Genomic DNA, 15,076 nt, shown 5'->3' on the forward strand with positions numbered 1-15,076 from the left:
ACCTTGGGATCTTCGGGTTTAGGTTCAAATCAGTTGGGTGCAGATTGTAATCACGGGCTCCAGATTTTACCAGTCCAGATGGGAACCACCGCAGCTTTTTTGTTTTTTTCACACTCACAACATCAAACCTGCGCCACGCACGCATAGTGAGGGGGGAAACATCCCAACGGAAACACGCTGAGTTGCAGTATTCAGAAAGAGCCTGAGAAGCTTTCAACAGTCGGTGGACGCGTGGAGCGCAGTGGGCGTGCACCTAACACGGCTACTCGGCGGTCAGAGGAGTTAAAAAAACATTTGTGCAACTTCGTGCAACGACCCGGTTTCAGGTGTCAATGCCTCGGCTCGGGTCCGAAAGCCTCCCGTCTCGGCCCCCCGAGCCGTTGGAACGATCCGTTCACCGCGAACGAATCGTTTGTGAATCTCGCACCACGACAGAAGGCCGGGCGATCTTATGCCGAAGATCACCATAATCAAAGCGCCTTTTTTTTTTCTTTTCCTCTCAATATCTAATCACCGTGACCTTCCTCGACCCCCCGCCACAAACACCATTTCCAGCCGTAACATCACGAGTCAGACGACTGATTATGAGCGGCTGGCTGGGAAAAACACAAGAGGAGAAACAGTGAAGACAGTCTAATCACAAGGTCTCCAGCTGAGGACCGACGCCCGCGGGGGAGGTGGGGAAGGAGGCGGGGGGGGGGGGGGATGCCGGGGAGCGGGCAGGTCGCGCCGGGCGCTGCCGGAGGAGCGGGGTTTGGCGTTTGCCCTGTGCGGCTAATCAGAGATCGGAGACGGCAGCAATCAGCCAAGACGCAGGAGGAGCGAGGAACCGGGCTCCTATTCAGGGACCGGGAAGACGACACCATGAGAAACATGTCTGTGTTTGTCATGTGTTGAAAGCCCAGGATGTCCCACGGACAGTCCAAGGTGCTGAATAATGGCGGAGGATGTGGTTGCCACGACCAAATATTTGAGGATTTTTTTGAGAATTACCTGCTGTCTTTGAGACGAGGAACTCTCAAGTATAAAGATCAATAACTCAACAGAAATAATGATTGAAAATCATTCGCTAACGAATGAAAAATGAAATTCAGAATATTGATTTAGTAATTTTTAATAAAATGATTTTGCTTAGATTCTTTCTTCAGTATTCTTACTCTTATTATTATTATTATTACTCTTATTATTATTATCCTAATTGTTATTAATATTATTACTCATATTGTTATTATTATTATTATTATTACTCTTATTATTATTATTATTATTATTATTATTACAATTGTTCTTCTTCGTCTTATTATTATTATTACAATTGTTCTTCTTCGTCTTATTATTATTATAATTATCTACTCCTTCCTGACTAATCATTTTTGTTTCTTTTCCCATGTCCTGTTTTTTTTTGGTGCTTTTCCACTACATTCATCGGATGCTTCCTTTCATCAACATGGTTCTGTCATGTGTGTCGGGAAGTAAAGTATTTTTGGAAAGATTGAAAAACAATTTAACCTTACTGACAAAAGCAAATAGCAAATCATTTTTGTGTGTAAACAATAGGGAGCGATTCTCCTCCAGTTTAAAGCTCAGTAACAGCTGAGTCTCTGTTACATTATTCATAATGAAATCAGGTTCATTTTTGTGAAAGCTGATGATATTCCCATTCCATTATCAACTTTTTTGTTTCTCTCTTTGTCCTTCTGTCTGTTTGTTCCTCTCCCATTCCTCTGTTTACATTCACCATACTTGTCTGTGTGTCTGTTCATCTGTCTGTCTGTCCAAGGATTAAAACATCTTTTCGTCCCCGTCTGTCGGTCTCTGTATCTCCGCTCGCTGAGAGAAGAGTTAGGAGTGGGGAAATCGACAGCATATGAAGATGATAGTGTGTTCTATTGTGTGTGTGTGTGTGTGTGTGTGTGTGCGCTGTGTACGTGTGCGTGTGTGTGTGTTTATAGTGGTCCGTGTGCTGGATCACTCACGCCTTCATTATTCAATTCAGGACTTTGTTATTGAAGCTTATTGCAACAGAATCCTGACAAATTAAATTATGCTCAGCAGTGAAGGCAAGCACAACAGCAGACAGACCCCGGATCATGTCCTAGACACACGCCCGCGCGCACACACACACACACACACACACACACACCACACACCTTGATTTTCCCTGTGATCTCTTTGTGTGATTTATGTCCCATGAGCACGGTGCCACCTTGAACCTGCTTTGGTTGATGCAATTAAAGGTGTCGTGCCGGAGCCGCCCGGACGAGTCCTGACACAGCTCCGCGGGCGGCTCCCCTGATTGGTTTCATCCCCTGGCTACTGACAGGCCGAGGCCGCGCCCAGCATTTGCATTAAACTCTCACTCCAACACACGGCCTGCAATTTATACCGTCTTGTGTGCCCAGTTTGCCGTTTCTGGGGCTTTTCGCCAAACAATCAATTGCATGGACACACGAGCGGAGGGGGCGGTGGAGTGACGTGGCGGGACGTGGAGATGAGGTTCGCCGGCTCTCGCAGCATAAATCAGAGTTAATTCAGGCCGTGTTATGGGAAGCCAGCGCAGGGTTTTGGCAGCGACCTGAGCCGTTTGAAGCCGGGGGGCGATTAAGAGGCGATGCCGTGTTTGCGCTGGGAGACGCGACGAGCGGGGCTTCCACCGCGCTTCACCGCGGACGAGCGGAGGCACGGAGGAGTGTGGGCGCGGCCAGGAAACACACCGCACGCTCCGCAGATTGACACGGGAGTTTAGCTGACGTGAACCGAAGATATAAAAACAAACACAATATGCCAGGGGGTTTTAAAAACTGTTGATTATCCCTCTTTCTTTCTAAAAAAAACCAAAACCTAGAGTGAATGGTTTCACGGAAGGTGTTGCCACCAGGTGTTGTTAAACGCATGCATGTTCAAATCTTCCAGGCGATGTCAAACAATTCCATTCCTGAATATTTCATTTCATTCATTCATTTCAAGGCCAGGAGGAGATGGTAGTCTAAAAATTAGATCACATCTTACGTAAAGATAAATGTAACACTCTGACGAAGGGGGGAGGAAACCGTCCGAAGAATCTCATTTCAATTGGTCCAGAAATCGAGACGTGAATGGGTTGAATGAATCCCCGGGGTGAGGGCTTCTTCTCTGTTTGTCCCCCGCCAGGGACCGACCTCATCAACTCATAGCAACCTCAAAATGCTCCACCTAACGGGAAACGACAGCACCGAACAGAAAGGGCTCCATCGCTGTGTTGAAAAACGTGATCGTCGCTCGTCTGGCCTGGGTTCCTCATTAGACGTGGGAGCGCTCCACGGGGCAGCGGGGCAGCGGGTGGTGTATCTCAAGGACCGGGCCTCTTCCTGACGACTATCTCTCCACATCACTCGAACGTTCACGCGAAAATGAACAGGTTTTTATCCGGCCGAGGTTTGGAATACACCCGACTGCGGCTGTTTGGACGCTACACAACGAAGAGTTCTAGGTCCCACGCGGTATCTCCCGCGTTCCGCTATGGTAAAAAAAAAATTATCCGACTTTTGACCCACACCTACGCTTTTCATCTCCAGCGCCATTCTTAGCCTCCGCCTGTGAGACAAATTACAGTTTTCGCCAAACTGACCAACGGCGACTTGGAACCGCCGACAGCAGCCGCGAACAAAGAAAGTTTGTTTTGCTCGGGCGGATACTTGTCACTTTGGTCCGTGTAATTACTGTTGTGTCCAAACACATTTGCAACCCGTCTTTGGGCTGATCCAGGGCGAGGTAAACATTTCGCGGGGCCAGCGTCTTCTCCCGACACCTGGAAGCCGAGGCGTTGTCTTCCGGCACCGGGGGGCCTCGTGCGCGCCGCAGCAGCTGTCCCCGCGAGCGCCCTCCCTCCCTCCCTCCCTCCCCCGCGAACAAAGGCGCATGACGGCACCTTGTCGTATTAAAGCGCACGTCGATGGAACGAGCTGCCCGCCCCACCCCCAACCCCTCGGCACAAAACTACCCTGTGAGCGGAGCGTCAGGGATGTAATTAGATTGAATCTCTCTCTCTCTCTCTCTCCCCTGAAACGTTCCACCACCTCAAGACACAGGAAGATTTACATGAAAAAGGGAGTTTGGGGGGGCAACGCAATTTTTTCCACTTGTAGTGACGTCGTGTGTGTGTGTGTGTGTGTGTGTGTGTGTGTGTGTGCAGTGATCACCAAGGCATTCCTTAATAAACTCCCACTCCCTCAACAAGTGCCGGGCAATGGTGCGCGATTGTTAACATTGTGGGATTCCTGGACCTTTCATGCTGCCTGGAGCCGCTCAGGGGCTGAGGGAAGGGGGGGGGCAAGAGGGCAGCAAGGCAATTAGTGTGTGAAATAGATATCCCCCCCCCGCGCTTCTCCAGCGGCCCAGCTCTGCCCCGAGTACAAAGTGTTACCCTGTCAGCACAGCCCTGAGAGCAGCAGAAGAAGAAGACTGTCCTCGCCGTGGTTTCACGTTGGCCTAGCGACCGTCTCTGCTGATTACAGGGTGTGAGAACAGGGCTGTGCAGGGGCGCGGGGGTAGTCATTTCCAGCTCCTCGCACATTGAGCCGCTCAGAGCTTTGTGGATTCCATGTGTGAATGACCGATTATGCGTTTTGGCAGCGTGAGTCGTTCTTTTAATTCATAAAATTTACATTTCTTGGGACCACTGAATATTTAATACGTTAATTAGTTAGCGGGAATTCATTAAAAACGCAATCACCTCATGAATATCAGCCAAACAAGGGCGACCGGATTCATCGGTTTAAAGAATCAGACTTTATTGTCGAAGGTAAATTAACGCAGAATTTATTCTTTTCTAGCTATTTTGAGCTCTGAAAAAGCTTAAGTGTACTTGAAAAACAAAAGGCACAGACAAAATTAGTTTGCATTTGATTCTAAGTTGATATTCTCTACTATCAAAAGCAACATGTTGGCCATTGAACAGTAACTCATGACGCCTCAACAAAATACAGGCTATAGAGTGTTTAAACTCAGGTGTGTAATGCAATTACTTAAAAAATAAATATATTTGTCTTTTTAAGATGCTCAAAAAAATTGTCCTAAAAATGTGCATATGTTGATATACAAACCATGTACAGTTTTTGTACAACTTATTTACACGGGTAAATGATGACAAAGTACATTATAGTTACATCCATATGAACAGTGACTTGATGCTTGTTTTAATATAAAACATCAACATTTTCTTGGTGTACGTGACGAAGGGGGGCCTCGTAAATAGCTTGAGAATTTTCAGAGCAGCAAGCGTTGCAACCCCTATAATTAGAGCCTTGGATACAAACAATGGAGCCTGTTCAGTGTCACTGAAGGCACCGCTGCGTTCGGGGGAAGGCAGGGCTCGATATATCGTTTCAGCGCCGCCATCGCGATGCTCGCGTGCCCAGTAGTCACATCGCAGGACGTGCCATGTCAGGTTAGACAAATTAACTCAACCATGTCATGCCACAAATATTTTGCTGCTCGATACAAAAGGTAAATTCGCACGGTTCTCATTTTCCCGTGACTAATCTACAACAGAAGTCTGTCTGATAGATCTGCTTTAATCCGGTTCTCGGTGAGCTTGGCATCAAGACCCGGTTCCAAGTTGGAACTGGTTACAAATTGCCAAGAGCCATGGATCCGGTTAGACACCTGTATTTTCATTCTGCTTATTGGTTCCTAACGTTTGCGTATTTCAGTCGCGCTCCCGGCTCTCCTCATGTCGTCGGGGCCAATAGCAGACGGGCAAATGTTGTAATAATCCATTCAAAGAGTAATTTCCCGAAGGGCCACGTTCCCCCATGTTTGTTTACACTCGCTCCCACGTGCAGATAACGTTAAGCACCGTGGTGTAAAATATTGCCGTGAAGCAGTTCTACCACTGATCTGCGCCAATGGGATAGAAACGGTATCAGGGTGCGCACACACTTCTGTTTATATCCTGGACCATAGCTGACCGTCACCGCTCAAATGTTTGGCTTAGCTTCACTTACATTTTTTTTTTTTACTTATATTTTATTTAACTAATTTTGGTTTGTAATTGTTTTTTTTGATCATTCCTTATAAGAAGGAGAAATATTTATTTTTATAAATGAAGGAAAAAGAAACCTTCCTGTTACAGTTGACAGTTTACTGATTATAGCCTAAATCCGCCAAGAATAAAGATATTATTTTTATTTTCTATGCCGATGCACTCCCCTACAAAACACCCAAATCATTCTAGAATGATGCATTCTTTCCGAATATCACTATACATATCGCAGAAAAAAAGTATTGCAATGTCAGTTTTTTCCAATACCGTGCAGCCCTAATTCAGGGGTATTCAGGCTCCTTTTTTTAAGACCAAATTTGGAACGAGTTGGCTCTCCAAAATAGCAATGGAATGTGTCAGACTAGTGCAAATTAAACATTTAAAGGTGGGGTTCGGGCTGTTTAGACGTCTGTATCGATCAGCGGAGGGAAGTCGAGACAGGGTGACAGTGAGTCCTGACTGTGCGTGGAGCTGATCCCAGTGTCCGAGTCTGTATCTGTAATGTCTGTAGGGGACAGGCTGTGTTTGAGTTTTATGGCCTGTGAGACAGTGCAGCCAATCGGGCTTTTGAGACCCTCGGGAGCCCCCTTCTCCTCCCCGCTGCCCCCCAACTGCATCAGGCTGAGCTGGGAGGCGAGCTGCCAGCACTCCTGGTCCTTGGAGGCCAGGGCTGAGTCGTAGCATTGCAGTTCCTTGTCCATCTCAGCGGCTTGGTTGTGGAGGGACACGGCGGCCGACAAGCTGTGTTTCAGTTCCGACTGCAGCCTCTCCAGCTCAGCGACGTAAACCGGATCATCCGCCTCGGCGGAGGTCCAGGAAGTGGCGGCCGCGGCTCCTTCCGGTTGCGCTTCCACGTCCTGGCTCTGCAACCACGCCGACCCGGCCGCCCTCAGCTCCGCGTTGATATCCTGAGACAGCTCGGCGATGAGCTGGTGGTGTCTCCAAACCTGGAGCTCCAACTGCTCCACTCCATCGCTGGTGTACAGATACTGTTGGAGCTGCTCCTCGCTGTGCCCGTCCCGGCTCTGAGCACGAGACACAGTCGGTAAAACGCCTCCGGTCTCAGCCTCGCTCTGAACTCGCAGGTGAAAATGCTCCATCTCTAGGTCCAGGTCCATCATGCGCTGGACCTGCTCCTGGAGGGTGTGATCCTGGGTGAGAATGAGCTGGACCATCCGCTCGATCTCCTCGGCGCCAGGGGAGCTCCTGCTATCCCTGTGAATTTTCTCAAGCTTCCGGAAAGCCTTCTTCACCATCCTCTTCTGCCGCTCAGCCGGCAGCGCCTGGGAGGATGGGGCCGGGTGACGCTCATATCGCTTGGGCTTGGCCCCCTTGGGCTTTAGCTTCCTGCCAGACTGCGGCGCGAAATCGCCAGCCTTGACCAGAACAAAGCGGATGAAGGGTTTCTGGTCGCCCCACGCGTTCCAAAGCCTCAAGATGCGGGTGAGAGGAGGCAAGGCCCTCTCAAAGCCCTTCCAGTGCTCCACCAGGCAGAAGTCTTTGGGGTCACCATGCAGGAGACGCTTGCTCTCAGGGACGGACTTGTGGTCGTCCAGTAAGGCCTGAACCAGGTCTGCACATGTCGTGTGCTTCGTCACTCCGCAGACAACTTTCTCTTCGTTGCCTACACTCACCTGAATCTCCTTCCCCACCACAGGATCGCCCTCTTTTGTCCTGCGGAAGAAAAAAGTGACAGAGAGAGATTTTAGTTGATCCTATAGCAACTTTGCATGAAATAGAGGAAAGCTGCTCTTCATCACGAGCATTTCAGACGACCACAACGCACCAAACACACAGGGCCATGCTGTTGAATGATTTCACCAATGCTTCGACCCTCATTCTTTGCTTCTTTGGATCTCTCTCTCATTTGGTCAATGAGCAGAAATCCATATCCTCTCATTTTGTGCTCTCTGGCTTGATTCTATTAGAGAGTTACTCACCGTCTTACTCATCAGACATGATTACTGGCTGATTCGGTTCTGAGCTGTTTAACCCTGAGGTCCCCCATTAACATTTGCCTGGACTGTGATACCTGCACAAAAATTGACCTTTAATGGGCCATAGACATTAATTTTTTATTTGCCTAATGTACCATCGGAAATATCCAGAAACTACCATGTAGCGGGTAAATGCTTGGCAAAGGCAGGGCTGATCTCCACCGGCAGGAAACAGCAATGAAGGAGCAGCAATATTAAAATTTGAATTTGATTTAACAATAACCATCTCATGTCGTGATTGACTAACCAGAGATTAACCCGAGCATACTGTACTTGACTGGCTGGTTCATGACTCTTCCAGTTGCTGCAAATCTAATACATGGAACGGATTTCAGCTATAGTATTGCCTTATCTCAGACGGTTCAATTGGTATTTTGTGGTCATTAACAATTTCATTCCAAAGACAGGCACCGGCAAAGCAAGGAGCCACTAATGTCACCAATGAACATAGGCCTAATGCCTGTCTGTGCTTCCTAATAGTCATACAATGGAACTTTTAAAGGTAAGAAAGCAGAATAATGTTTACTTCAATTGCACCCTGAAAAGGTCCAGCGAATTCATCTCCTTTTCATTGCCATAGCAGTCAAATATCACTGAGGGACCCTGGGCTGTGTGGTTGCAGCCGAGCAAAATAAATAGCATCATACATACAGTATATATTGTAGTTTTATCTTATTACGTTCCCTTTGTTGTTGATATTTAAACTCTAAATACTAGATAAAGTTGCATTCCCCAGTTAATGTACTCTTATCTACATAATGTCCATATAAAATAGATGATAATCAAACATTGTTTCCATCTGAGTTATGAAATGGTGATAATGTCTTCTTGGCTGTGGTATGCAGTAATTGCTTTATATCTGATCCTGGCATCATGTAGTACCTCCACCTTTATCTCTACAGATAACCTTGGCTGACTTCCTCCACTTTAATCATTGATCACTTGGAGGCGAGGCCTGTGAAAACACCCGACCTCTGGATACCACACAGATGCAAGACGCCCAGTCGAGGTGGAGAAAATAAACACAAATAAATTAAACACACATGCTGCAATAACGACCAGCATGCTGATTTTACAGCCCGATACCGGTTTGTTTTGGTTTCCATTATGTGCAAGGACGCCCACGCACACACGCACGCACGCACACACACTCACACTCACAAGGCCATTGTGTAAACTCTGTGACAAGCAGGACCTCAGGAATGCGATACGTAGGCAACAATGCGAGGGGCTGGTTAATAGTTATGGAGACTCTTGGAGACGAGCGGGGAAAAAGTAAATACCTGAGCTGTGCGCAGGACAAACACTTCCAGCCTCCTACTTTCAGACACTGACCATGACGACTTTGACCCCAAGGCTACTCCCCCAGCCACGCCTTTAAAAACCCTCCATGTTCACACTCACACGCACACGCGCACACGCGCACATGCACACACGCACACACGCACACACACACACACACACACACACACACACACACACACACACACGGGTGGAGGAACTGTTAGATGGATGATAGATAGATAGATGGATAGATGGATAGATAGATAGATAGATAGATAGATAGAGAGATAGATAGATAGAAAGAATGAGCCTGGTGTCTAACACTGTATTTATAGATCTAGACGTGTAAACATGAGGTCATACTTGGGTTTTAAACATGCAGGTGGATAAGCATGGTCTCTACAGACTATTGTGTATTACGGAGGGAGACCGAAGGCCTCAGCTGCAGGATGCTGGTCCGCAGGGTGGGAAACACCTGGTTTGTGGAGAGAGACTATCAGCAATCCACCGGCATCCTGCCCTTTCCTGTGCCCAGAGCTCCACAAACAGTGGAGGGACGGGGGAGAACTGATTCCACGACCACCACCACGGACTTGTGGACGGGGGTTTCCGCCTTAACTGGGAGACAGGTGTTAACTAATGAGTGGCTGCCACAGATACCATGGCATGTCATCTGCCAGCAGTGCCACTGTATCACTGTATACAGCTAATGTTAGGTGGCCCAATAATACAATATTATTGCTTACCATGTTTGAGCGGTGTTGGACTTATCGCAATGTATATACTGTATATATATATATATGGGGGCTAAATTATTTGAGGGAGTTTTATGTGAAAACTGGAGTTCTAGTCTATCTAGTTCAACATGATGAACCTTGGTTGGGTTCTTTACCACAGGATGTTGGATAAAGCTCTAAACTGGTGCGTTTTCAGAAAAAGACCGGTTGTTAAGGCCACAATACTGGCTGGGGGAACTCGGTCTGAACTCCTTTTGAATACAAAACTGTATCACCGGCAACAGCATTTGCAAAGCCTGGCATTTCCTTCCCAGCGAACAGTTCCTATCCAAGTGTTTGTGTGGAGGTTGGTGGTACATCACTGCGCCGTGCCAAAACACTGGGCCTGATTGTGAACAGCGTCTCGTCCTCTCGAGTGTAATCCTGGCCAGAACGCAGAGAAATACCACACGGGCCATTGGGCTGATTGCTTCGCAGCTAATACATTCATAAGGACAATCACTTTGGGAGCCTTTTAATATTCATAGCTCCGCGCTCAGAGTGGTGGCTTGAGAACGGAAACCAATGATTGAGCTCTCACAGGTCAATGTTTTAAGGCTCTGCATTAATGTGTAATGTGAGAAACCAAAAGCATTCTGATAGCAGAAACCCCCCCACCCCGGTGTTTATGCTGTGTATTCCCATTCTGCCCATTCTGCGCTCCATTAAAATGTCAGAAATTCCCCGTATAACCTGAGCGTAACGCTGGTCCATTAAGGCCTGGGTGTTTTATGCCCGAGCAAACTCCCAGAAACCTGAGCCGGCACACTTGACTTCAATGTGAACCTGCTCTGACGAAAGCTCTAAGGCTCTGGGTATGAGAATGATGTCGACCTCCATACACGTGATAGGGTGTGGTTCCTCAAGCTTTTGGAAGAAACCACGCTCAACCCGCACCATACGCCCGAAGCGCCGCATGTGGTTTGCGAATTCCGTAACAGGGTTTGTACATTTCCACGCGGGAAGATTGGGGCAAAGCGCTGGCCAATTTAAAAAAATAAATAAATAAACCTCAAATAAAGGACAAGCTTGTACAAATATGTTAAAGGGGACCATGATGAAAAGCTCTGCGCATATACTGGGGTCTCTGATGGGCATACTGTACTAACACACACACTGTGAGAACAGACAAACCACCAACTCAGTTTTCTTCTGAGCTGTCTATTTCATAAAACCTGTGGTGAAACAACCCGTTCAGATTTGCGACCCTTTCATACATCACAAGGTGCCTCGGTAGAATTAGATCCATCCAATCCATGTGAGCAACTCCACCCACGGCTGGAGAGTAACGAGCGCCGCCAAGAACTGCTCTCTTTGTTTCACAGACCAGCACAAATCTTTCAGGAGAAAGGAATTAAAACCAACTGTCCGTGAAGAAACTGCAGACTATAAAAAGCATTTAAAAACATACAACAATATAATTTTGTTGTGTGTTTGTTTCTTTCTCCATAAAAAATAACGTGGTCGGTAGACTGTAGGTCGGGGTGCAGGATTCTGTTTTTGGTCATTAAATGGCGTGCTGCAAGGTGCGGTGAAGAACAAAATGGGTGTGTGGCTTAAACAAGTCGCAGCACGCGACAAACAGTTACTCAGCAGTGTCGCAACGTGTTGGCAGACGATAGAAACGCACTGTAAGTTGAACAGTGACAGTTCCTCTGAAAGCAGGTCAGCAAACGCAGCCACCACCTTACCCCCGGGGCAAAGGCAGAGGCCACATCGTCAGCTCCACGGAAGCATCGCGCCATTTGACGATTCGTCAATTTCCCGGGCGTCCGACTCCACGCCCTTTGCGGCGTGCTCTGCTATGCGCTCGCCAACTTTCAATGGGTGAATTGATGAATTGGGTGAATGAGGTGAATCTTTGCTTTCATTTTAAATCTTTTACCTTTCATTTCATTCGCATTTGGAGTCTGTTTGTTAACGTGGTTGGATAATTTTGTGAGTTTAGTTTCAATGCGTTTTATTGCTTGAATAAATAAATACAAGGTGTTTTATCGCGGGAATGAGTAATGATCTCTAAATACATTACAGCTGTAAAGGCGGTGAAGGTTCTTCTCTGTGGTTCCGAAGGAGAAGCCAGGGACTGCAGTGGTCTGTTGGTCCCATTAATCAGAGGAGGATGCAGGAGATTTCCACAATCAAACTGACCAAAGTGTATTTATTGAGTTGTTTCTGTAATTAAGTGTTTTCTTATTATTTTTTGTTATCAGTTATTTGTGGTTCGATAATTAAATGAAGAAAATATGCAATGGATATATAATAATAATAATAATAATAATAATAATAACAGCTTTATTTATATAGCTCCTTTAAAAACACAGTTTACAAAATGCTTCGACAGATTAAATAGAAGCAGAGTGCTCAGATCATGGATTGAAAAGGCAATAAACAGGAATTCAATTCATTAAATTAATTGAAAAAGCCGATAAAGAGACAACAAAAATAAAGAATTCAATAAATAAATAAAATATGATAATGAAAAAATAGAAAATTCAAAATCAAATAAAAAAAAAGGGGGGGGACATCACATAAAAGCAGATCTATAGAAATTGGTTTTGAGAAGTGATTTAAAAGAAGCCACTGACTCTGGCGTCGTATCTACTCGTTCCAAAGCCGTAGGGCCCTGACAGGTCACCTTTAGTTTTAGGTCTAGACTTTGGAACAGCCAGGAGGGCCCCGCCCTGTCTGAGGATCTAAGGCTGCGCACTGGCACATATGGGGTCAAGATAATGTGTTATGTAGCTTGCCAGTGTCTTCAGAGACCCAGACGGGCTTTATAAGTGATCAGTAAAATCTTAAAATCCATTCTGAACCGAACATGGAGCCAGTGGAGAGAAGCCGGGATTGGGGGGATGCGATGTCATCTATTAGAACCAGTAAGAAGCCGAGCTGCTGCGTTCTCTGCTACATTCTTGTACATTTGAACAAACATATTTATATCTTAATAATAACACATAAAAAAATCGACAGATTTCTCTACTACTCAAATCCATTGCTTGACAAGTCGGCTTGACTAAGCCAATGCGTAGTGACTCCAAGCAGCAAGGACAGGTACGGTACATCAGACCAATAAAGTTTATAAAACTACTTCCAAAGTACGAAGTAAAATATAAACTCTATTCCTGGGCTTGACATTTGTTTTCCTCTTGGAATGATATTTTCTTTACATAAGTGAGATTGAATTTGTTGTGAAGGGAATTTTTTTAATTTGTTAACTCAGCAATCCACATTAAATATATATGGTTGATGCATACCAGGCGTGGTAATTCAATATTTTCACTAAATACATCTTTTAAATGGACCTCTAGGGGAATCCACGCTCCAGTTGTTGCGTGCAGCCAAGAAAAAAAGAGCCGAGTTCTCAAAAAAGGAGCCCCGGGACGACGACGCTGCGGCTCGGTGTGACCTCCCATATCGATTAACATGGCAGCGTATCAGGCCACGCTGACGTGTCGCTCCTGATGTGGCCCCGGGGGTGAGAGAGCTCTCTATAGTGTTGTGTCATTGAAGTGTTTTACACACTTTTGGCTTGAAAGTCTGAAATCACATTGTTTACAGCTTATTTTGTTCTGTTCAGGGGCTCTCACATAGGACGCGGTGTGCACCGCGCTCGGAAGGACAATTGGACTGCTGTCATTACTTCTACCATGCATGCAGGAACGTACTTTCCACCGTGGGGGGCGGGGCTTCCCTGGACACGTGCATGCGTGCGACAGCTTACACGTGTGTATTAATGTTTCAGTTGACACCAAACCCCCAAACCCCAAACACAAAAAAAAGACATTTCATCAGTCGCTCTGTCATCCATCATTCAGCCAGGCATTGATCACATTTTTTCTACACGTTCCATCCGTGATTTCTTCTGAGTGGGCAGCGGGCCTGCCAAGTTTCGCCAAAAGTTTGAAGGGGAGGAAATATATACGTAGAATACAAAAAATTTAAACATTTTTTTTTGCTTATTTTGGGATTCTGATCAGTCTAATCAACCAGCCCATCAACTACTGTTATATGGAGATTTAGGCAGGGAGATCCTGACTGCTTGATGCATCGCCGGTTTGGCTGATTCTATGAAGCCTATCGCTTCGTGGTGATGGGTAGGAGGGAATGGGAAGGACGGTATGGGGATGTTGATATTAAACTAATTTCCGTGATCGCAGCACCTTTGCAGCAGCAGAGAGTCATACCAGACCAGAGAGTCCGGTGCAGCCCCGACAGTACCCCCTTCCCGCCCAACTGTCTTCTACAACAGGAATATTGTTTATGGTATTATCATTCTAAGTTCAGTTGGCCTGTATCATACATAATATTACAATACTATACAGTATATATAGTCAGACAATCATATCTTATTTTAATGACAGCGAATAGTCATGATCACATCTCGGAGGTAATATTTACTGGCCATTGGTGACGTATCGATAATCTCCACTGAAATTAAACACACAGCTGGTCTGCCCACCCAGTAGGACACCTGTTTCCAGGACAGGGATTTCCTTCCAAGGTCCCGATAAACCCAGGAGGAGGGTTTGCAGAGCTCGGGGGGGAATTCAAACGACGCTAAAATCTGTTTCTCCTCCATATCTCACAGATACTTCCTGTTTGCTTCACCTCTTGTTTCTATCGGCCCAGCGGGGGGTTACCTCACGTCACGCTTAAGTTCAGCTTCAACTTTTGAAGTCTGAACTTTTCCTCTCCACTGGAGGAGAGGCCTGAAGATATTGAATAGGCATAGTTTTGGAGACGGACCAGGCTAACATGAATCATCACTTCTCACTATTCTTAAACAAAAATCCCCGACAACGAACACCTCAACGGCAATTTTAACCCCAAATATGTATATATTTTTTCAGTTTGTGTGTGTGTGTCAAAGTAAAAAGGCAGCATTTAAAAATGGCGTATCTGCAGATCTAAACACTTGTGGTAATTATAGGTGCAGCGAAGGCAATTACACAACATAAAAAAAGGTAAGACATGGACTGGAGCCTGCTGCTGCCAGA

General features: G+C 46.2%; 1 protein-coding gene across 1 annotated transcript in view; it reads right to left on the reverse strand.

Moving 5' to 3' along the window:
* Positions 1-4,690: 4,690 nt before the first annotated feature.
* rassf9 (Ras association domain family member 9) overlaps positions 4,691-15,076 on the reverse strand; it is a 12,876-nt gene continuing 2,490 nt past the window's right edge. The window contains exon 2 of the mRNA XM_080003025.1: positions 4,691-7,696. Within this exon, the coding sequence (XP_079859151.1) occupies positions 6,424-7,696 (1,273 nt within the window). The 3' untranslated portion in view covers positions 4,691-6,423. The remainder of the gene's footprint in view (positions 7,697-15,076) is intronic.

This window comes from Zeus faber, assembly GCF_960531495.2.
Source record: "Zeus faber genome assembly, chromosome: 6".
Classification (NCBI taxonomy): Eukaryota; Metazoa; Chordata; class Actinopteri; order Zeiformes; family Zeidae; genus Zeus; species Zeus faber.